We start from the raw sequence: 23,950 nt of genomic DNA, 5'->3' as shown, positions 1-23,950 counted from the left end.
ATTACTGGGCTCCATACCCCAGGCCCAACGGCCTAAGGTCCAGACTCGTTCAAAGGACTCCCAACTGGCCCAAGTTACAAGTCTGGCCCATTTATGAAGTCCCTGTTAAAACAAAATCTGGAGAAGAATATCATTCACCCAAACTTCAAAACCATGTGTAAAGCAAATTTAGAGGTTAAATTTACAAAGATAGCCTACTCCATAGCTACTGATTACGGTAGCTGAATTCATGAATTATTACAAACCTTTTCAAAACAAATCTTGTACAAATCATTCATCAGCAGGCAACCCTCAAACTTAACGTTACAGAAAACTCAGTTATTGATATCAAGGGCACTTTGCTTATGAAGCCCTTTATTACACAACATAATGCCTAACGTGACCCTGAGCTTCCTACCTGAGGATTTCTGCTTCCAATTACTCTCCCAAACTTACGAAGATATAGCCATTGGGCTATTCTTCATAAACTGTTTGGCGAATCAAACAGCCCACATGTTCAGGTTTGACTAAGGTACTGCTGGCAGTCTCATCCAAACAAAGTCATTTTTTCTTGAGAATGTATATTAACAACAATAGGAAGAAAAGAAAAAGCAATACAAATGGTCAATCCAAGCAAAACAACTTAAACAACATTTAGAACTAACAAGCCAGACATACAAGGCTGAAACACGCAATATGTCACTATGAACGAACTAAATCTGCCCTAAAAAATATCAGCAATAAGAAACTATTTAAATGCATTAGGATCTAAGTCAATACATCGAAAACACAGTGATAAGTCAACACAGAGAAAATTAGCAATCCCTTTTAAAGCATAACCAATGTATAGAATTGTGATAAATACCTAACAACAGATAGGCCAGCTGAAGAGCCAAATAAAGGCCAAGAGAGAAATAAACAACCAGCAGAACTGAGTAGCAACCAAGAAAACCAAGCAACAATCCTAGCCTTAAAGCTGAGCCTCAAACATAGCTAGTCAACAGCAGCAGCAAACCAGGGAAAAACAGCCTTAAATCTGGGAATTTCCAGTATTCTCTAGAAGAAATCCATCTCAGAAAATGAGAAGAAGATTCAATTTCCAAGAATTCTCCCTCAAATCTGTCTATTCCCGATTGTATTTGAGAGGAATAAAACTCAGTCTCCAAAAATCCCCCCTTCGTTTCTGTGTGGAGGGTGTATATATAGGCTATCTAAAATCAGAGAAGGTTTGTTGGGGGGAAGGAATATGTCAGCGTGAATTCAGGGAAAATAGACGAGGGGAGGGAATCTTTTTCCAACTGAAAAATACCAGCTGTCCCTTCTAGAAACAGACTATCTACTTAGGCTTGGGCCAAATATTATGACCCAAAATGGCCCAAGACCAAGCCCAGATCCGACATTAAAGAAAATAGCCCAAAAAAAATAATAAATGCCATTTTCCAAATAAAATCAGAGATTTGACTAAGTACTTAACCTTTAATTAATCTAAATCAGTTTATTAGTTAAACAAATTGAACATGCAATTAACGACGAAGCTTAATCAACCAACTGGGGAAAAAAAAGAAAAAGAAGGAAAAACAACAAAACAAAAACCAACAAGAAAAAATACAGAACCGGAACAAATGAGGAAAAAGAATACTAGTTTAACGCTAAAGAAATGAGTAAACAACCCGACGGGCAACGGGAACGATGAACTCTGGCCGCGAATCGATGAAAGGACCGGACTCCGGTAACTTCGAAACGGGTCGAGACTAGCCTAGAATAGATGCTCTCAACAAGATTACTCGATGCATGTGAGTCTTGAACTAAAATAAACAGAAACACCAAAGTCATTTAAATAAACCAGACTAGGGATTTTCTGGAATTTTAGACCTAAGATTCGCTAATTTTGGTGGGGTTTTTGATGAAATTGGTGGGGGATTAGGGATTAGGAGGGTATGAGGGTTACAGGGTGCGAGTTTGAGAGGATTCGGAGTGGTGCCGTCGGCGTGGGGATTCTGGACGGCTAGGGTTTGGAGTGAGTTTGAGAGAGAGAGACGAAGGGTTTGGGGGCGGCTAGGGTTTGGTGAGTGAAGGAGAGGGAGAGGAAAATGAGGGGGGTCTCTGGGGTTTGGGGGGTGGATCCGACAGATATAAGGGTTAGGGGGGGGGGGGGAGAGTTACGGGCCGTTAGATCAAAGGAGATCAACGGCCTATATCGCCTGTTAACGAAACGACGTCGTTTCGGTTAAGTGACGAGGCTGGGCCGGGTGAGGGGTTGGGCTTAGCGGACTTGGGGCGATCGTTTGGGCCAGACATTGTTTTGGCCCAAATTCAGAACCAAACAGATTTTTTTCTCTCTTTTCTTTTCTTTTTCTTGATTTTAAATCCTAATAAAAATTAATTAATTAAAAACCTAAATTAAGTGCTAAGTCAATCTAATTTGTAGAAATAAACCTAGTTATCTATTTTACCGTAATTAATGAATTTAGACTAATAAAAGAAGAATTACTAATTTGCAATTTAAAACTAAAAATGTAAAAACGATTCATATTTTTTATGATTTTCGTTTAATAATGCAATTAAATCCTAAATGCAACTAGACCTAAAATGTTATGCACGAAATACTTTAGACATTTTGGTATTTTTCTTATAATTTTAGCGTGTTAAATATGCAACTAAATGCAAGCAACTTTTAACCAAAATTCCTACAAATTCTATAAAACTAAAAACAATTAAGAAAAATCTATTTGTGAATTTCTATAGGAATATTTTAGTCGGGCAAACATCACATGCTCACAGCTGTCCCTCTTTGCTTGAAAACACGAAGAGTTTTCGGGCAAAGATACATTGAGCAAATACGAGCGATTTTTGACCGTTTGTATACTCCATGGAAGCATTTTGAAAACGTTTGACCGAACCTTACTTCCGAGGTTGCCTACATATCCTCGGCTATGGAGGAATCAGGTCAGTGTAGTTCTGGAAGTTTTGGTAGCTGGAACTACCGAGAAGCTGTGATTTCACTGTTGTTGTTGTTGCTGCTCTTTCTTGCTGAGCTCCTTATTACACCAAAGTCAAAATGAATAAGAAACTAACTAAGCCTATCAGCTACGAGTTACAAGATTCCTATCTATGAGTCTTCTGAAGCTTGATCTTGAGTCTTGAATGGTTTTTCATGCGGACTTTTGACTTGAACCTTGATGCTTGCTAACTGCAGGTGCTATTTCTTTCTTCTTCAGCTTTTCGGATCAAGATGGGACATGCAAAGCTTGCGACTTCAATCATGTCTTGAGCAGCCCATATCTTTTCATCTACTTCTGCATTTTGGATTCACTTTTTTTTTTTTTTTTTTATAAATTCTGGATTGAGACTTCTTCCTTTGGTCATCTCGGACTGTCAACTCGCATTCTTGAGGCGAGCTTCTGCTACTTCTAACTTGAATTAAATCCTCAAATGGCTTCCCTCGTTCTCCAGGTGGGCGCCTGATGACTTAAAACTCGAAATAAATTTTCTCATTCTCCAGGTGGGCGCCTGCTGACTTAAAAACTTGAAATAAATTCCCTCATTCTCCAGGTGGGCGCCTGTGCTGAATTAAAATAGAAATGAATTCCCTCGTTTTCCAAGTGGGCGCCTGATGAATTAAAAACTTGAAATAAATTCCCTCGTTCTCCAGGTGGGCGCCTGATAATGACTTGAAAATTAAAACAAATTTCCTCGTTCTCCAGGTGGGTGTCTGATGACTGACTTGAACTTAAAATAAATTCCCTCATTCTCCAGGTGGGTTCCTGATTACTTAAAACTGAAAATAAATTCCCTCGTTCTCCAGGTGGGCGCCTGATGACTTAAAACAGAAATGAATTCTCTCGTTTTTCAGGTGGGTGCCTGATGACTTAGAACTTGAATAAATTCCCTCGTTCTCCAGGTGGGCGCCTGATAATGACTTGAAAATTAAAACAAATTCCCTCATTCTCCAGGTGGGTGCCTGATGACTGACTTGAACTTAAAATAAATTCCCTCATTCTCCAGGTGGGTGCCTGATTACTTAAAACTGAAAATAAATTCCCTCGTTCTCCAGATGGGCGCCTGATGACTTAAAAAAGAAATGAATTCCCTCGTTTTCCAGGTGGGTGCATGATGATGACTTGAAAATTAAACAAATTCCCTCATTCTCCAGGTGGGTGCCTGATGACTGACTTGAACTTAAAATAAATTTCCTCATTCTCCAGGTGGGTGCCTGATTACTTAAAATTGAAAATAAATTCCCTCGTTCTCCAAGTGGGCACCTGATGACTTAAAACAGAAATGAATTCCCTCATTTTCCAGGTGGGTGCCTGATGACTTAGAACTTGAATAAATTCCCTCATTCTCCAGGTGGGCGCCTGATTACTTAAAACTGAAAATAAATTCCCTCGTTCTCCAGGTGGGCGCCTGATGACTTAAAACTTTAAATAAATTCCCTCGTTCTCCAGGTGGGCGCCTGATGTTAACTTAAAACTTGAAATGAATTCCCTCGTTTTCCAGGTGGGTGCCTGATGTTGACTTAATACTCGAAATAAATTCCCTCGTTCTCCAGGTGGGCACCTGCTGACTTAAAACTGAAATAAATTCCCTCATTTTCCAGGTGGGTGCCTGCTGACTTAAAACTGAAATGAATTCCCTCATTCTCCAGGTGGGTGCCTGCAATCATGACAACACAGACAAAACAGAGAAAATTTTCTGCCCCAGTTTGTACCAGGAACATTCATTGATTGTTAGTTGCATCCCATTATCCAAGAGGGTCCTGAAAACTTAAGACTGAACTTATCTGGAACATACTTTCCTCATGGGGGATTCCTAGCAAAGCAAAAAAGATTTCTTTCCCCTGCTTAAAACAAAGAAAATTTTGTCAGTTTGAAACTGTGGCGGTTAGTTTGCGGCATCCTTGCTGAAGGTGTCTGCTTCTGCCACTATCCTGCATCATTCTGATTAGCTTCTTCGGGCTACGAAGAATTGTTTGACCTTTCAATCGGACCTCGAACACAAAACCTCTGAATGGCTTGAATCCCTTACACTCAACTCGTCGTATAACACTTTCATTCTGATAACTGTGGAACCTTTGCATTTCCTACAAATTCACGAATCACTTGACCACCTGAACTTCCGCTACCATCGCATTGCTCATTCTAAACCATGTCACTTGGAATGTGCCTGGCCAAATTTTGCTTGGTGCAAATAAAAAGCCGGTAATGAGCTTTGAAGTCCTTTCTTGCTTGCATAACAAAAGACTAATTTGACAGAGACTTAGGAAAATAGACCCAAAAGAAAACGAAGCGAAGTGACTTCGAGAATTAGGAATAAAAAGAAAAACTGAGATGACTATTTGAAGATAAATTGAAAAGAGACTTATCTGAATGAGTCAGCTGGCTCTAATGATCATGGAATGCATTTTGGATTGATTAGCCTAATCCATCCAATTAATCACATTTCTGTTCATGTCATGTCTTCATACTTCAAAACCCGGGCTTTCAACGATCCAACTTTTCCGTAATGTCACCAACCTCTTTCGACTTGTAGTGCCCCGAAGGATTTTCACCAACAAGCCTCTCTCATTTGTCCATCTCTCAACTCAACGCCGCCTTACGGTGCCCGTGAGGGTTTTCACCAATAAGACTCTCTCATTTTAAATTTTTCCTCATGCTCACCATCGCCTTATGGTGCCAGTGAGGGTTTTCACTAATAAGACTCTCTCGTTTATTCACTTTTCCTCGTGCCCGTGAACAAAGGTGCTACCCATGATGCAAATAATACCTCCATCTCACTTGACTTGGCATCCTCAAAGTTGATCAGAAGGTCTTTCTTTGGACTGTAGTGTAGGTTTTGGACAGGGTTAGAAAGAAAGGGTGGCATGCAGGCTCAAAATAATTTAAGATGAAGGATTTCAAAATTACAACTTTTGGAATCAGATCTTTTTACAAAACTAAAACTTCTGCCCCAGTTTCTTCGAATCTGGGGAATTTTTGGATTTTTATTTTGATGGGACCGAACCGTGTAAGGATGCCTACGTATCCTTAAAAGGAATCAGGTCGAACATAGTTCAAACTAGTAAAAGTTGTTTTTTTTTTATTCTATTTTTCTTTTTCTCCTTTCTTTTCTCTTTTCTTTCTTTTGCTTTTCTCTTTTCCTTCTCTTTTTCTTTTGCTTCTATCTTTTCCTTCTTCTTTTTTTCTTTTCTTTGATACTTCTAATTCTGCTTCTGACTCCAAAAGAGGGGTATGAAAGAAAATAAATAAGGCTAAAAAAAAAGGGTAACAAATGATAAAAGTATTTGGGATAGCAGAACAAAATGCCTTCGTCATTCAAACTTTGAACATGCCTAGTGCAAAATGCGATTGAAGATAAGCAAAGAAATCATACATAATATCTCTTGACTGCATCAGAATTGATAGCCATATCCACACATTTACCTTCTATGTCTATTAAATACAAAGCACCATTGGGCAACACCTTTGTCACAATGAACGGCCCCTTCCAGTTTGGGGCGAACTTGCCTTTAGCTTCAGCCTGATGTGGAAGGATGCGTTTCAATACCAGCTGACCCACCTCAAATTTTCGGGGACGCACCTTCTTGTTGTATGCTCTTGCCATTCTTTTCTGATACAATTGACCATGACATACAGCCGCCAATCTTTTTTCATCAATCAAACTCAATTGCTCTAGCTGGGTTTTGACCCACTCATCATCATCAATTCCAGCTTCAACAACGATCCGCAGGGATGGAATCTCAACTTCCGCAGGTATAACTGCCTTGGTTCCATATACCAGCAAATAGGGAGTTGCACCTATTGAAGTGCGAACAGTAGTGCGATAACCCAGTAAAGCACAAGGTAACCTTTCATGCCATTGCCTGGAACCTTGCACCATCTTACGAAGTATCTTCCTTATGTTCTTGTTAGCAGCCTCAACAGCTCCGTTTGCCTTAGGACGATACGGAGTGGAGTTTCGATGCATGATCTTGAACTGTTGGCATACCTCTTTCATCAAATGACTGTTGAGGTTAGCAGCATTATCTGTGATGATTACTTTGGGAATTCCGAACCGGCAAATGATGTTTGAATGAACAAAATCTACCACTTCCTTCTTGGTCACGGACTTGAAAGTTACAGCTTCGACCCACTTGGTAAAATAATCAATGGCCACAAGAATAAACCTATGCCCGTTTGACGCTGCCGGCTCAATCGGTCCAATGACATCCATGCCCCAAGCAACAAAGGGCCAAGGTGCCGACATTGTGTGCAGCTCAGATGGCGGGGAATGAATCAAATCACCGTGCACGTGGCATTGATGACATTTGCGAACAAAGCTGATGCAATCACGTTCCATGGTGAGCCAATAATAACCTGCTCGAAGAATCTTCTTCGCCAAGACATACCCACTCATATGTGGCCCGCAAACCCCGAAATGCACTTCGGCCATGATAGTCGAGGCTTGTTTAGCATCTATACACCTTAGTAATCCTAGATATGGAGTTCTCTTGTACAATATTCCCCCATTTAAGAAAAATCCACTAGCCAGACGTCGAATGGTTCTCTTTTGATCGCCTGTGGCATGTGCCGGATATACCCCTGATTTGATGTATTCCTTGACATCATGGAACCAAGGCTCACCATCAAGTTCCTCCTCAACCACATTGCAATAGGCATGCTGATCACGGATTTGGATTTGCAGAGGGTCGACATAAATCTCATCCGGATGGTGTAACATTGATGCCAGAGTAGCCAAGGCGTCGGCAATCTCATTATGAATCCTGGGAATATGCCTGAATTTTACCGACCTAAATCGTTGACAAAGATCATGCAGACATTGTCAATACGGTATGAGCTTCAAATCACGGGTCTCCCGTTCTCCCTGAATCTGGTGAACCAACAAATCAGAGTCTCCCAAAACCAATATTTCTTGAACTCCCATGTCTATAGCTAGCCTCAAACCCAGAATGCATGCCTCGTATTCAGCCATGTTGTTAGTGCAATAAAATCGAAGCCGAGCTGTTACGGGGTAGTGATGCCTTGTTTCAGAAATGAGTACAGCCCCTATTCCGACACCTTTCATGTTAGCAGCTCCATCAAAGAAGAGTTTCCAACCTGGCTTTTCATCATGATCAGCCCCGTCAACATACATCACTTCTTCATCAGGAAAATAAGTCTTCAGTGGCTCATATACTTCATCCACCGGATTCACGGCCAAGTGATCGGCTAGGGCTTGGGCTTTCATCGCGGTCTGAGTCACATAAATGATGTCAAATTCTGTGAGTAAAATCTGCCACTTTGCCAACCTCCCTGTGGGCATAGGCTTCTGAAAGATGTACCTTAGAGGATCCATGCAAGAAATGAGGTAAGTAGTGTAGGATGACAGATAATGCTTCAACTTTTGCGCCACCCAAGTCAGGGCGCAACATATCCTTTCAAGAAGAGTATACTTAACCTCATAAGGAGTGAACTTCTTGCTGAGGTAATAAATGGCTTGCTCTTTCTTGCCCGTGATGTCGTGTTGACCCAACACACAACCAAAAGAATTATCCATGACCGTCAAATAGAGGATTAAAGGTCTCCTAGGTTCTGGCGGGACCAACACAAGGGGGTTTAGCAGGTAACTCTTGATCTTATCAAATTCTTCCTGACACTCATCAGTCCACTTAACCGCAACATTCTTCTTTAGCAACTTAAAGATGGGCTCACAAGTTGTCATGAGTTGAGCGATAAACCTGCTGATGTAGTTTAACCTCTTCCGAGTAGGCTCATCACCTTAGTTTTATTCTTTGGTGGTGGTAATTCTTGGATGGCCTTAATCTTTGACGGGTCCAACTCGATACCACGTCGACTGACTATGAATCCCAACAGTTTTCCCGACGGGACACCAAATGCACATTTCGCCGGATTGAGCTTGAGGTTGTACCTGCGAAGCCTTTGGAAAAACTTTCTCAAATCCCCAACATGGTCGGACTGTTTCTTTGACTTTATGATCACATCATCTACATAAACCTCAATTTTCTTGTGTATCATGTCATGAAATATGGTAGTCATCGCCCTCATGTAAGTTGCCCCAGCATTCTTTAAACCGAATGGCATTACCCGGTAGCAATACGTCCCCCATGGCGTAATGAATGCTGTCTTTTCTGCGTCTTCCTCGTCCATCAGGATCTGATGATATCCTGCATAACAATCCACGAAAGACCCGATCTCATGCTTGGCACAATTATCAATCAGAATGTGGATGTTCGGCAATGGAAAGTTATCCTTTGGACTTGCCTTGTTGAGATCACGATAATCAACACACACCCTCGTCTTACCATCCTTCTTTGGTACTGGTACCACATTAGCTAACCAAGTGGGATACTGAGTGACCCGAATGACTTTTGCCTCCAGTTGCTTTGTGATTTCTTCTTTAATCTTCACACTCATGTCAGTCTTGAACTTTCTTAACTTTTGCTTGACAGGAGGGAATGTAGGGTCAGTTGGCAATTTATGAGCTACCAAGTCAGTGCTCAAACCCGGCATGTCGTCATACGATCATGCAAAAACATCTTTATATTCAAACAGTGCTTTGATTATTTCTTCCTTGATTTGCGGTTCCAGATGCACACTTATCTTGGTTTCCCTGACATTATTTTGATCCCCTAAATTGATTGCTTCGGTTTCATTCAAATTAGGCTTGGGTTTTTCTTCGAAGTGTTTTAGTTCTCTACTGACTTCCTCAAATGCCGCCTCTTCGTCGTATTCTGTTTCATCATCACCCTCTACTTCTTGGATCGTTATTTCAGAATTAGATTGGCTTTTAAGATTTGGCTGAAAATTCCTCATGCATGTCATGTCATTGAAACCAGCATAAAAAGAACTGTACAGAGAGAAAAAGCAAAAAACAAAAATGAAACGCTATCAGGATTAATGAAAAACTGAAAATTGTATTTCATTGAAAATAAAAGGGTAGAAGGGTTTGTACATTGAAACAAGCAAAAACTAAAAAAAATCTAGATTACAACCCTGGAATAACCGAGATGACAGAAAGGAAAACAAAGCAAACTACCAAAACTCCTTCCGGATGGGGAGAGGAGTAGCTTTCCAATTGCTAAGCTTCACATTTGTCCCAACAAGCTGCACATTGGCATTACTGGAACCTTCCCCAATTTCGACCATATTAACCTCGTCAAACAGACTCTGGAACTTCTTGATCAGATGTTCATCAAAGTCGACCACAGGTTTTGGGACCATTGATATTGGGCGTTTGGCGACCCCTGACTTGACGAAAGACTTGGAGATATGTGGAACAGGTTTAGGGAGTGACCATGCCTTTCCTTTCAAACTTTTAGCCCTTTTCACGTCCTTCCCTGTGAGTATGAATCCCAAACCAAATGTACCGAAACTTTCACGTGGACACACCGGATGCACAATACCCTGCAGAGATGAACCCAGACCTTTGCCCGGCAGAAAACCATTCTTCAACATTTCATTTGCTACCATGACGGACGCGGATGGTATCTTCGGACCTGGAGTGTATTCTCCTTCAGGAATTTTCTCGACAGACACTGTTTCGAACATTTGGTAAACCCAAGGCCCTTTATCATCTTCAACTTCAATAAATGGAACGATTGTGTCATTGTAAGCAGACAAGTTCTCATCACCGTGCACAACTATTTCCTGCCTGTCCCATTCGAACTTTACCATTTGATGCAGAGAAGCCGGGATTGCCTTGGCAGCATGGATCCAGGGCCTGCCCAACAACAGGTTATAGGAGACAACCACATCTAGCACTTGGAACTCCATAGTGAACTCTACTGGCCCTATTGACAACCTGAGCATTATATCACCAATAGAATCTTTCCCTCCTCCATCGAAGCCTCGAACGCATACATTATTAATGTGGATCCTTTCAGTGCCAATCTTCAACTTTTGCAAAGTGGACAGAGGGCAAATATTTGCACTGGAACCGTTATCCACCAGTACCCTTGAGACAGCAGAATCCTCGCACTTTACTGTGAGATAAAGAGCTCGATTGTGTTCTATACCCTCTATAGGAAGTTCATCATCTGAGAAAGTGATCCTGTTTGCTTCGAAAATCTTGTTAGCAATCTTTTCCAAGTGGTTCACTGTGATCTTATCAGGAACATGGGCCTCATTCAAAATCTTCATCAGGGCTTTGCGGTGTTCATCTGAATGTATCAGCAAAGACAAAAGAGAGATCTAAGCTGGTGTTTTCCTCAACTGTTCTACAATGGAATAGTCTTGTATTTTCATATTTTTCAGGAATTCCTCAGCCTCTTCTTCGGTGACCGGCTTTTTTACTGGGATGTGGCCGTCCTTGAATGGCTTGGTTTTCCTCAGTTCTTCTGGGGTAAAACATCTCCCAGAACGAGTCAGTCCTCCGGTTCCATTGACTTCTTCCTCTACTTCTTTCCCTTTGTATGTTACTATCACCTGTTTGTAATTCCACGGGACGGCCTTTGTGTCAACCATTGGTAACTGGGTCACTGGCTTAATAATAAAGGGGTAACACGAGCCCCTTCTACGATTATGACAGGCTTGCCCGGGACCCCTGGCACGACCACTTTTTGCTTTTCCTGGTTCGCTTCAACATCAACCGGAGGACCTTTCACAACCAATACAGATGGCTTCACGTTGAGCGTGCTTGGCTTCTCCGACACCCCTTCAACTGTCAAAGGCATTGCTTTTGCAAAATCTGGAGCTTTAACTGGATTGCTTTCGCTAGCCCGGATCATCATGACAGACTTGGAAGAATTCTTGGGCTCCCCGTCCTTATGAACTATCTCAATCATATGTGTCTCTGCATGGGCTGGCAAAGGATTTTGGTTGATGTTTGGCGCCTTCGGGCTCTGGACCACAATTTGATTTGTATCAATAAGCTCTTGGATCGCCCTCTTCAAATGCCAACACTTCTCTGTGTCGTGCCCTGGGGCATCAGAACAATATGCGCATCTGAGGGAATAATCAAGGTTCCTTGGAGGTGGATTTGGTGTCTTAGGCTCAATCGGCCTCAAAACATCCAACTGCCTCAACCTTTGAAACAAACTGGTGTACGACTCTCCAAGAGGGGTGAAGGTTTCTTTCCGCTGCTGCCTTTCTTTTCTATAATCCGGCCTTGATCGAAAGCTTGGACCAGTAGGGTCTCGGTATGGTTGTGGGGGTGGATAAGAATTTTGTGGAGTTGGAGCACGCCATTGCGGGTAAGGAGGGGGTTGTGCATATGACTGTGCGTGGTGAACATGGTATTGGGGTAGCTCGACAGAATATCGAGGGTCTTGTGGTGGGAAATAATTCTGAGATGGATTATATGGAGCTTGGGTGTAGGTTTGAGGCCGGGGTTGAGTTTGGGTGTACTGGTGAGGCGGGCCCCTTGGGCCACGCCACGATCCGGATACAAACATAGCGACATCTTCTTTCTTCTTTTTGCCTAACAGGCTTCCAGTGCCACTTTAAATTGCTTGTGTGGTTGCTTTTATGGCAGAGTAGCTCATGATCTTGCTTGACTTGAGTCCCTCTTCCACCATTCCTCCCATCTTTACCACATCGTTGAAGGACTTACCTATGGCTGAAATCAAATGGCCAAAGTAAGTGGGCTCTAGGGCTTGAAGAAAGTACTCGACCATCTCATCTTCCTCCATTGGAGAGTAGACTCGTGCAACTTGTTCTCTCCATCTGAAACCATATTCCCTAAAGCTTTCATTGGGCCTCTTCTCTACCTTGGTCAAAGATAGGCGATCCGGGACAATGTCTATATTGTACTGAAAGTGCCGAGCAAAGGCCTGAGCCAAGTCATCCCATGTGTACCACCTGCTAGTGTCTTGGCGGGTGTACCATTCTAAAGCTGTCCCACTTAGACTCTGACTGAAATACGCCATTAATAATTCATCTTTCCCACCGGCGCCTCTCATATTGCTGTAAAAGCCTCTCAAATGGGCCACGGGATCTCCATGTCCCTCGTACGGGTCAAACTTGGGCATCTTGAACCCAACGGGTAGTTGGACATCCGAAAATAAGCATAAATCCTTGTAAGCCACACTTACTTGGCTTCCTATCCCTTGCATGTTCTTCAAAGATTGCTCTAGACTCTTCACTTTCCTGAACATCTCGTCCTGCTCCACGTTCCGGGATGGTTTCTCAGTTTCGACAGGAGGTTCAAAGTGAGGGGTGTGGGAATAAGGATCCGCGACTTTGAAAGTTGGTTCCGGGACATGATATTGGGTATCTGGAGCTTGGAACGCGGGTTCACTAGAAGATTTGTGAAGAGTGGCTCGCGGAGGGGCTACGAAAACAGGAGCAGATGTCGGAGCAGGGTATGCGGTTGTTTTGGCTGGTGGAGCATGAAAAGTTTGGGACGAGGTGCCAGGGTAGTGGTGATAAGGGGTAAAGCCTGGTGCGTGCTGCGGGGAAAGGTCAATGGTAATGGGATCTTGGGCTTGTGACAGTGGTGGGATGAAAGCAGGATTTTCTGGGTAGTTAGCGGGGAATGAAGGTGGAGGATGCCCCCTGACCCAGGCTTGATGCATTTCTGCCATTTGATGCTTCAACCTGTAGACCTCCTCTTTCAATTCAGACTCCGATTCTACAATCTCCCTCGGCGGGTCGACAACACCCGTGTCCGATTCTTTGCTAGTCATGACTGCCTTGCACTTTGATCTGGTGTTATAGGGGTGACTTGCCAGGATGCCAACAAACTAACCACCTAAAACAGAACCTGTCTTTATGCACATACAACAACTTGGTCAGTTTTAAAGCAATTTACAGATAGGTAATCGCATATTGGGGATGCAATGCACCTGAGCAGTTAAACGTTTCTAAATGCTTTGCGACGGCTCGTATGTTTAATCCCGGCTTTTCCAAATTCTCCAATCCTGATTTTTCCATCTCTCCTTCTGCTGTGTTTCGCTCTTTTAATTCTTATTTTTTTTCTTTAGTTTGGCTTCTCTTTTCTTTCTTCCCTCATTTTCTCTCTTTTTCTCTCTCTTCTTTTTTCTATTTTCTTTTAAGATTATGATCGAATCCTATGGGGATTGCCTACGTATCATGACGCCGCATGAATCAGATCATTTCGTAGTTCAGATAAATAGATATGAAATAATTTATTTCATTAATAAAAGACATCTTTTTGGATTTTCTATTACAAGGACTAAAGTAGCGATGACTGCAAAAGGAAAATCTACAGACTCGAAATAAAGTAATAGACAAACTTGACAAAGACGAACAAGACTCAGAGAAAGTTAAACATAGACTACTAAAGGAAATCAAAAATACATAAAAGCCTCCACTGGTACTCCGGAGGTTTGCGGGACATCAGCCGGTCTCTGCACAGGCCTGCGGACAATATCTTCTTGAAGGCGGTCTAGGTCAACCATCACTTGTCGGACGAATGTTATTACAGAAGCAAAAAACATAGACTTGGTCATGTCTTCACATTCATGGCATTTCATTACAACATAATCAGCTATCTCTTTAATCCTCATTCTGATGACACCCTTTTCTTGAAGCAAACGTCCAATCTGCTGGGCCCGAGCCTCCAACACTTGTGCATCTGCGTTGTTTTGGTCTTGTAACTGCTGCATGCTTTCTTGTAATTGATAAATCAATGCGTAGCAATGCTCTCTTTCTGCCTTGAAATCCTTTGTTTGCTTGACCATTTCATTCTCAAGGGCAACCATCCTTTTCTGTAAAATTGCTGCTTCTTTGTCATATTTCTGCTTCAACTGGTGGACTAATCTAGCTTGTTCCTCCGCACCTTTGGCCAACTTTGCTTGAGCATTTAACAAGTCTCTTTCGGCCTTTGTCAAGTCAAAACCGTAATCATGCACTTTCCGCCTCAGGCTGGTTATAATTTTCTCATCTCTCTCACTTCTTGCTGGTGTCTCGGCGGCTATTTTCATTCTCTGGATTTGGGCTCGAAGGGCTTCATTTTCCTTGGCCAACCTCTTCTTTTCCCCTGCATCTTCAGCTGCTTGCAAACTACTATCAAATTTAATTTTTTCAATTTGTCCTTCTAGCTTGTTTATAGTAGTTCGGTATTCCTTTTCTTTAGCTAACCAAGCCCACTGCTCCAGCGATGCATTAACAAATTCTTGGATATGAGGTCTTTTAGTTGGTCGTTCAGATTCACCATTCGTCGCGAATCTCTTTCCATACCAGGCAACATAACTAGGTAAGACTTCACCCCTAGACAAATCACGTACTCGGGTGTTTGCCCCCAAATACTGGCATTCGCTCCAAATTTGGCGAACCGCTTCTTCGGGAAATTGGGCATCAGAGCGGATTTCGACCACATAAGTGCTAAGATCTTCATCTCTAGGAACTGTCTGGCATCTTCCGAGCTATCTCAAAACCCGGTACGGAGCATAGGGTTGGATGCTTCGGAGACCCATTAGCAGTAAGTAGGGACCAGTGGCGGGCATATAAAAAATCTCATCGACGGGAAGCCAACCCAATGTCCACTCTATCTGATCTGCGGTCGTAAATCGAAGGCGGGTAATCCAATCTTCGACCCCTTTCGGCATTTCGAATCCTGTTACTCGTGTACCAAACTCTTCAATGCAGTTTTTCCCCGTAGACCCATAGTTCATGTATCGAGGACGATGACAAAGGTGTTCGATTATCCACATTTGCAACAGCAGGTTGCATCCCTCGAAAAAACTGACTCCGGCCTTACAGAATGTGAGGGCTCGGAATATATCTGATACGATCATGGGTGCGAGAGTACTCTTGGCCTGAGTAGTCAGAACGTGGACAACCCCGGCTACTCGTAAATCAATATGCCCATCTTCCCTTGGAAACACCAAAAGGCCTAAAAACGCCACCATGAAGGCAAAACATCTATGGGTCTCCCATTTTGATCGGTTTCCTTTACTGCAGAGTCCATTTTTCGGGTCTTCGGATCCCTTAAATGCCCGTATCGCTGATATAGAAAATGAAAAGTGAAAGTTCCCCCTGCTAGACTTCCCGTCTTGATTTGTCTGCTTATCTTTAGTAAGTCCAGAAACTTGTGGGGAGTAACAGTCCTTGGAGATACAAGGTACTTGTGTCTCAATCCTTCCGTGCTCCCAGTATAACCCGCCATTTCTTCCAAAGTGGGCGTAAGCTCAAAATCTGAGAAGTGTAAAATATTATGAGCGGGGTCCCAGAATGCCACTAATGCCTCTATCAGGTCCCTTCTAGGTTGAATTTTCAATAGTCCAGTGAGCGCCCCTAGGTATTGGTTGACCATGTCTCGTCCTTGTTTTCCCAAATCCTCCCACCACATGTGGAGTGCCAGTGGAATCTGATCCATAACCTTCACAGGTAAGTTCTGAACGGTGCTCATTCTGCACATTTTAAATTAGGGTGACCAGATTAAAATTTTATGCAAAACTGACCATGAAAAGATTATTTTTTTTTTCCAACACTTTGGAGGAGAAGATTTTAGGGCTGTGTTTGCTAAGTGGTCAAAATTTTTTATTTTTTATTTTATTTATTTTTTTTAGAAAAGAAAGACTTATAAAAAGAAAGAAAATATTTTTGAAATTTGATTATTTTTTTTCTAATTTTTTTTTCGATAGGACTTCTATATAAGAAAGAAAAATATTTTTTTGGTTTTTGATGTTTTTGTCTCTTTTTTTTTTTGGATTTTTTTTTTTGGGGAGAAAGACTTTCTAAAAAAAGGTAGAAAATATTTTTTTTGGATTTTAATTCTAATGAAAGATTCCTACAAATAAAATATTATTTTTTAATCTTTTATTTGTTTGGAATTTTCTAAAAAAAAAAGACTCCTAAAAGAAGGAATTAAAGGAAATAATTTTTTGGATTTTTAAAAATGGGGTCTCAAAGAAAGACTTTCTAAACAAGGAAATGAAGGAAAATATTTTTAGAATTTTTTTGAAAATTGGGGGCCGGAACCGATGAGGTTTGCCTACGTATCTCACATCCGGTGAAAATCAGACCCGCGTAGTTTGGTGGGTTTTGACTCGTGAAAAAATAGGACTTATATTTTCAAAGACTCATCCTTTTGTTTTCTCTCTCTCTTTTTTTTTTTTAAAAAAAATTCGGCAGAGTTTCAAGATATTTTGAACACTGGTATTTCCCGGATGTTTCTCTATCCTACCTCACTTCTTGATTTTGCTTGATTTTCTTTCCCTATTCTAAAAGCCGGTCAACATACAAGCCGAAACTGATAAATGCACAAGTAGCATGTAGAAATGCATCAGAATGGTCTTTTAAATTGGGTACACCTGTCCTAGACAGACCCAACCCCTGTGTTGAGTCTCCAAAGTCAAATGCACGTGATGCAAACAAACGTACCTACTAGGGATCCGACATGATGCTATGTTATTTTAGGTTTAAAACCCTGGGTGTATGGTTCTAGACCTGGCTTACCCGAGCGGACAACTCGAGCCGAGGGAAGGCAACGTACCGGTAACCAAAAGGCCATCCGGCTTTGTAACTGATCCGATCCTCGTTCTAAATTAGGATATGACACTAACAGAAAAGAAGTCACGCCAGCGTGCACTTCCCAGAAGATTTAGAAGACTCAGAGAGGAGAATGGTTTCGTGACAGTTTATACACAGTCCAAACAAGCAGTAAAAATAAGCATTTAGCACATTAGGCTCAAATACGTAAAAAAAATCAGATAATAAGTAAAAGCCAAGTATAACAGTCATCTAAGCTCGAATTCTGAACCCTGAATCGGAGATTCTGGGTTCGATCCCTAGCAGAGTCGCCAGAGCTGTCACACCTCCTTTTTCCCGAACGGGGAGATGGGGGTAAAGGAGTTTTTTCAATTTAAGTGACATTGTTCAAAATGGGATTATTTATTAAATTTAGAGTCGCCACTTGGAATAAGTTATGGTGTCCCAAGTCACCGGTTTATTTTAAATCCCAAATCAAGAAAATTTGACTCTATTTATGGTCCGCGAACACAGAAGACCGGGTAAGGAATTCTGTTAACCCGGGAGAAGGTATGAGGCACTCTTGAGTTCCGTGGTTTTAGCACGGTCGCTCAACTATTAATAATTTGGCCTAATTATCTGATTTAATACATGTTTTAAAACCTATTGTGCATTTTTTAACTTTTTTAACCGCTTTTAATTATTTATGGAATTATTTCTGGAACAAGTCACGATGTCGTACACTTGTCATTTTGGCACACGTCGCGAACCGCACCACATGAAATGCACCCACGATTTACGACATGCTTATTTTTATTATTGTTTGAAGTTGTGGTCGAGTCACGTGAAACGCACACTCGAATTGGGGTTACGTATCATAACTATGCCACGGGAACCGTACCCATAGTCACGATGATTTATTATTAATCGCGCCTAAAGCAAAACTACGCATATTCATGGTTTGATTATCCTAAAGTTCGAGATTGCATGTGAGGTACAAACGTTATGGAGATATGCTGTAGGAGCCAGATCATTCTTTCCTAGGGTTTTAGACTATTCAAAATGACATTTTATTTCCAGAAGCAAACATTATATGGAATTATAAACTAACATGTTATCAACTCAATTTAATTTATGAGATAATCGATAGCCAACCAAAAGAATGATCGAACTTGATTCAAATTTACAGCACAAGTACATTCTGAATTTGCAACACTAGTATAATAACACCTCGGCTACACCAGCTCTGAACAAATACACGATCAGGCACTATTACTGTGCTCCATACCCCAGGCCCAACGGCCTAAGGTCCAGACTCGTTCAAAGGACTCCCAACATGCCCAAGTTACAAGTCTGGCCCATTTATGAAGTCCCTGTTAAAACAAAATCTGGAGAAGAACATCATTCACCCAAACTTCGAAACCATGTGTAAAGCTAATTTAGAGGTTAAATTTACAAAGATAGCCTACTCCATAGCTACTGATTACGGTAGCTGAATTCATGAATTATTACAAACCTTTTCAAACAAATCTTGTACAAATCATTCATCAGCAGGCAACCCTCAAACTTAACGTTACAGAAAACTCAGCTATTGCTATCAAGGGCACTTTGCTTATGAAGCCCTTTATTACACAACATAATGCCTAACGTGACCCTGAGCTTCCTACCTGAGGATTTCTGCTTCCAATTACTCTCCCAAACTTACGAAGATATAGCCATTGGGCTATTCTTCATAAACTGTTTGGCAAATCAAACAGCCCACATGTTCAGGTTTGACTAAGGTACTGCTGGCAGTCTCATCCAAACAAAGTCATTTTTTCTTGAGAATGTATATTAACAACAATAGGAAGAAAAGAAAAAGCAATACAAATGGTCAATCCAAGCAAAACAACTTAAACAACATTTAGAACTAACAAGCCAGACATACAAGGCTGAAACACGCAACATGTCACTATGAACGAACTAAATCTGCCCTAAAAAATATCAGCAATAAGAAACTATTTAAATGCATTAGGATCTAAGTCAATACATCGAAAATACAGTGAGAAGTCAACACAGAGAAAATTAGCAATCCCTTTTAAAGCATAACCAATATATAGAATTGTGATAAATACCTAACAACAGATAGACCAGCTGAAGAGCCAAATAAAGGCCAAGAGAGAAATAAACAACCAGCAGAACTGAGTAGCAACCAAGAAAACCAAGCAACAATCCTAGCCTTAAAGCTGAGCCTCAAATACAGCTAGTCAACAGCAGCAGCAAACCAGAGAAAAACAACCTTAAATCTGGGAATTTTCAGTATTCTCTAGAAGAAATCCATCTCAGAAAATGAGAAGAAGATTCAATTTCCAAGAATTTTCCCTCAAATCTGTCTATTCCCGATTGTATTTGAGAGGAATAAAACTCAGTCTCCAAAAATCCCCCCTTCGTTTCTGTGTGAAGGGTGTATATATAGGCTATCTAAAATCAGAGAAGGTCTGTTGGGGGGAAGGAATATGTCAGCGTGAATTCAGAAAAAATAGACGAGGAGAGGGAATCTTTTTCCAACTGAAAAATGCCAGCTGTCCCTTCTAGAAACAGACTATCTGCTTAGGCTTGGGCCAAATGTTATGACCCAAAATGGCCCAAGACCAAGCCCAGATCCGACATTAAAGAAAACATCCCAAAAAAATAACAAATGCCATTTTTCAAATAAAATTAGAGATTTGACTAAGTACTTAACCTTTAATTAATCTAAATCAGCTTATTAGTTGAACAAATTGAACATGCAATTAACGACGAAGCTTAATCAACCAACTGGGGAAAAAAAAAAGAAAAAGAAGGAAAAACAACAAAACAAAAACAAACAATAAAAACACAGAACCAGAACAAATGAGGAAAAAGAATACTAGTTTAACGCTAAAAAAATGAATAAACAACCCGACTTGCAACGGGAATGATGAACTCTGGCTGCGAATCGATGAAAGGACCGGACTCCGGTAACTTCGAAACGGGTCGAGACTAGCCTAGAATAGATGCTCTCAACAAGATTACTCGATGCATGTGAGTCTTGAACTAAAATAAACAGAAACACCAAAGTCATTTAAATAAACCAGACTAGGATTTTTCTGGAATTTAAACCTAAGATTCGCTAATTTTGGTGGGGTTTTTGATGAAATTGGTGGGGGATTAGGGATTAGGAGGGTATGAGGGTTATAGGGTGCGAGTTTGAGAGGATTCGGAGTGGTGCCGTCGGCGTGGGGATTCTGGGCGGTTAGGGTTTGGAGTGAGTTTGAGAGAGAGAGACGAAGGGTTTGGGGGCGGCTAGGGTTTGGTGAGTGAAGGAGAGGGAGAGGAAAATGAGGGGGGTCTCTGGGGTTTGGGGGGTGGATCCGACAGATATAAGGGTTAGGGGGGAAGTTACGGGCCATTAGATCAAAGGAGATCAACGGCCTAGATCGCCTGTTAACGAAACGACGTCGTTTCGGTTAAGTGACGAGGCTGAGCCGGGTGAGAGGTTGGGCTTAGCGGACTTGGGGCGATCGTTTGGGCCAGATATTGTTTTGGCCCAAATTCAGAACCAAACAGATTTTTTTCTCTCTTTTCTTTTCCTTTTCTTGATTTTAAATCCTAATAAAAATTAATTAATTAAAAACCTAAATTAAGTGCTAAGTCAATCTAATTTGTAGAAATAAATTTAGTTATCTATATTACCTGTAATTAATGAATTTAGACTAATAAAAGAAGAATTACTAATTTGCAATTTAAAGCTAAAAATGTAAAAACGACTCATATTTTTTGTGATTTTCGTTTAATAATGCAATTAAATCATGCAATTAAATCCTAAATGCAACTAGACCTAAAATGTTATGCACGAAATACTTTTAGACATTTTGGTATTTTTCTTATGATTTTAGCGTGTTAAATATGCAACTAAATGCAAGCAACTTTTAACTAAAATTCCTACAAATTCTATAAAACTAAAAACAATTAAGAAAAATCTATTTGTGAATTTCTATAGGAATATTTTAGTCGGGCAAAAATCACATGCTCACAAAGTCTTATACACAACTCTCATGGAAATGGTGCTCTCTTCTTCTTCTCAACATCCTCAAACGTCGATCGCGAAACCTTTCCCGTGCTGCATCCAATAATCCGCCTACGGATTCAGGCGCTCGGGCTCGGGCAAATCGACCCGAGTAGTTTTTATAGCATCGGTCGATATATTGTACTTGTCATCTCTTTTCTTGACTAGCCCTATGTTTACAATGCCCAAATCCACTGCCTGTGTAGTTTTTATAGCATCGGTCGATATATTGTACTTGTCACCTTAATTTGAAATTGCGAAAGGAAGAGCACTCCTACTTACTTTTGGGGTGCCGAAAGGACTAAGAGCTCTTATTCCGCAGGGGAGGGAATGTTTATTTACAGTTGTTGGAAAGGCGAAATCACGTACTTCTGAGGAGGTCTGACTGACAGAGCTTCTTTCTATCCCCCCGTGCTACAAAACAAACAAGTCAAATTAATAAGTACACATCCCATTTTCTCCGTAGAAATGACACCTGTTAGTCACTTTAAAGTGTTGCTATTTAGGAATTAGCCCGTGCGTCCTAAATTTTAATTTTTCAGTTCACATATTCATATGACAAAAATGTCCTAAATTTTAGATTTTTAGTTTAAAATTTCAGGACAAAATAAGTATTGACTAATCTCTAAATAACATTATGACTATTTGTGCACTTGCCCCATTTTCTTGGGGGGCTTAACAAATAAAAATAATTTTTTTTAAAGAGCTTAACATACCTCTATCAGTTTGCCATGTACACCAAAATTTGCCATTGGTCTTGGTAAGATTCTCCAGCTCAGGCCTAACAACCATTTCTGGTACTCTAGGATTTACCCAAAGTCCTGATTTGATCTGGATTTAAATTTTCACAAAGATCAAATCGTCATTAATTAATCCACTAATCAAATATTACTAAATTCCAATTAAGTTTAACTATTTTTTTACTTTTTGGGGATAGAATCGAACTTGACTATTCATTTTAGTTCTTAAAATTTACACATAATAAAGGCAAGTTACAAGAAAAAAACATCTCTTCAAAATATTAATTTACACAATGTTTTTTCAATTATTTGGAAGTTAGAACTTAAAAGTAGAAAATCGCAGTGAGGCACAACCCTGTTTAATTCATAGAACTGAAAATAAAAAGAAGGAAATTCTCCACAAAAAAACAAATAAAGTGAGAAATTAAGGTACAAACCTCATGAGCATGAGAATGCCAAAGTTTCTGTTTTTCATGAGGCAAAGTTTCGAAAATACGATCAGATATTATATACTCCACTCCTGCACATAATTCATATTAAACAATTTATACAAAAAAACGCCGTACCCTGTCCCAATTTACAGCTGGTACTTAATTTCCCTTTATTTGTCCAAAACGAGTGGCATACATTAGTTAGAAATAATTTAACTTTAAACTCTCACTCTAAACTCTTAACGACCAGATTACCGAAGATGATTCATAAATAACTTAACATTAAACTTTCTACTTTACTTTTAATGATGAGATTGCTAGATCGAGATGATTCATAACCATATTTTAGACCATAAATTCCAAAAATCGTTTATATTTTTCTTAAAATTCTTGCTGAATTAAACTACGCTACATAAACCGAAATGAAGGGAGTGAGAAACAGATGCGGATCCTAAATTTTTCAAGAGGATGGGTGCACTATTGTAAAGGGATGAATCTAAAATTTATATTTGACTAGTTTAACTTTAGTCTCTCTTACCATGAGCCACTACACTTTTAAAAAAAAAAATATAGGTTCAAAATTATATATATTTTTTGAAATTTTAATAATTTTCACATATATATCTATACCCCGTACCGAAAACGAAAACAAGACCGCTCAGAGGGAGATTTGAACTGTCAATTTCACTTGTAAAGATGCATCCAATAATAATTTCACCACAATAATTTTTGAGCATGCATTCACGCACATATATTTAAGTACTTTTGAATAAATATAACATTATTATACATAATTTAGGAAGAGGAGTATGGGTTCACGTGAACCCATATCCCTAAACTTGAATAGGCCTCTGATCAGATCAGAAAAGGCCAGTTGTTCACGAAATCATACCGAGTATGAGTTCACGTGAATCCATATCCCTCAACTTGAATACGCATCTCGTCAGAAAAGGGCAGGAGTTCACGAAACCATAGCGAGTATGGGTTTACGTGAACCCATATTTCTCAACTTGAATATGCCTCTGGTCAAAAAGGGCAGGTGTTCACGAAACCATATCGATAAGACGACCGGTGGATTCATCGGAGTCGTAAACGGCACACTGAAGGAAATCTTGATTCAAACGAGTGACATAGTGATGAGTTTCGATTTTACAATGCAAGTCATGACCGTACATAGCAAAAGTACAAACATGTTGGTTCATTTGCTTGATAGGAGTCAAAGACTGCAACATCTGAGCTCCTTATCAAGTATGTGTTGCTCCATTGACATAGGTTTTTCTGGTGGGATTGTAGCTGCAGCCATAGTAACGATATAAATTTGAGATGAAAGAAGTTCTTGAAATTAAAGTAGTGTTGTTTTAT

General features: G+C 40.4%; 1 protein-coding gene across 3 annotated transcripts; it reads right to left on the bottom strand.

Moving 5' to 3' along the window:
* Nucleotides 1–18,828: 18,828 nt before the first annotated feature.
* On the bottom strand, nucleotides 18,829–23,950 carry LOC142168778 (oil body-associated protein 2C-like). Of its 3 annotated transcripts, XR_012698831.1 has the most exons (5): nucleotides 23,481–23,950; nucleotides 22,595–22,677; nucleotides 22,134–22,248; nucleotides 21,700–21,831; nucleotides 18,829–21,615 (listed from the first exon to the last, which is right to left on the bottom strand). XR_012698831.1 is itself a non-coding variant. In XM_075229864.1 (4 exons), exons 1-4 carry the CDS (start codon nucleotides 23,503–23,505, stop codon nucleotides 21,779–21,781), a joined length of 276 nt encoding a protein of 91 aa, XP_075085965.1. In that variant the 5' UTR covers nucleotides 23,506–23,950; the 3' UTR covers nucleotides 21,628–21,778. The 3 variants fall into 3 exon arrangements, 1 of the variants encoding a protein (XP_075085965.1); XR_012698832.1 differs by having other exon boundaries at nucleotides 18,829–21,569; nucleotides 21,660–21,831; nucleotides 22,595–23,950; XM_075229864.1 differs by lacking the exon at nucleotides 18,829–21,615 and having other exon boundaries at nucleotides 21,628–21,831.

This window comes from Nicotiana tabacum, chromosome 14, assembly GCF_000715075.1.
Source record: "Nicotiana tabacum cultivar K326 chromosome 14, ASM71507v2, whole genome shotgun sequence".
NCBI lineage: Eukaryota > Viridiplantae > Streptophyta > Magnoliopsida > Solanales > Solanaceae > Nicotiana > Nicotiana tabacum.
Note: the sequence above shows the minus strand (reverse complement) of the source record. Positions and strands in the feature narration are given on the sequence as shown.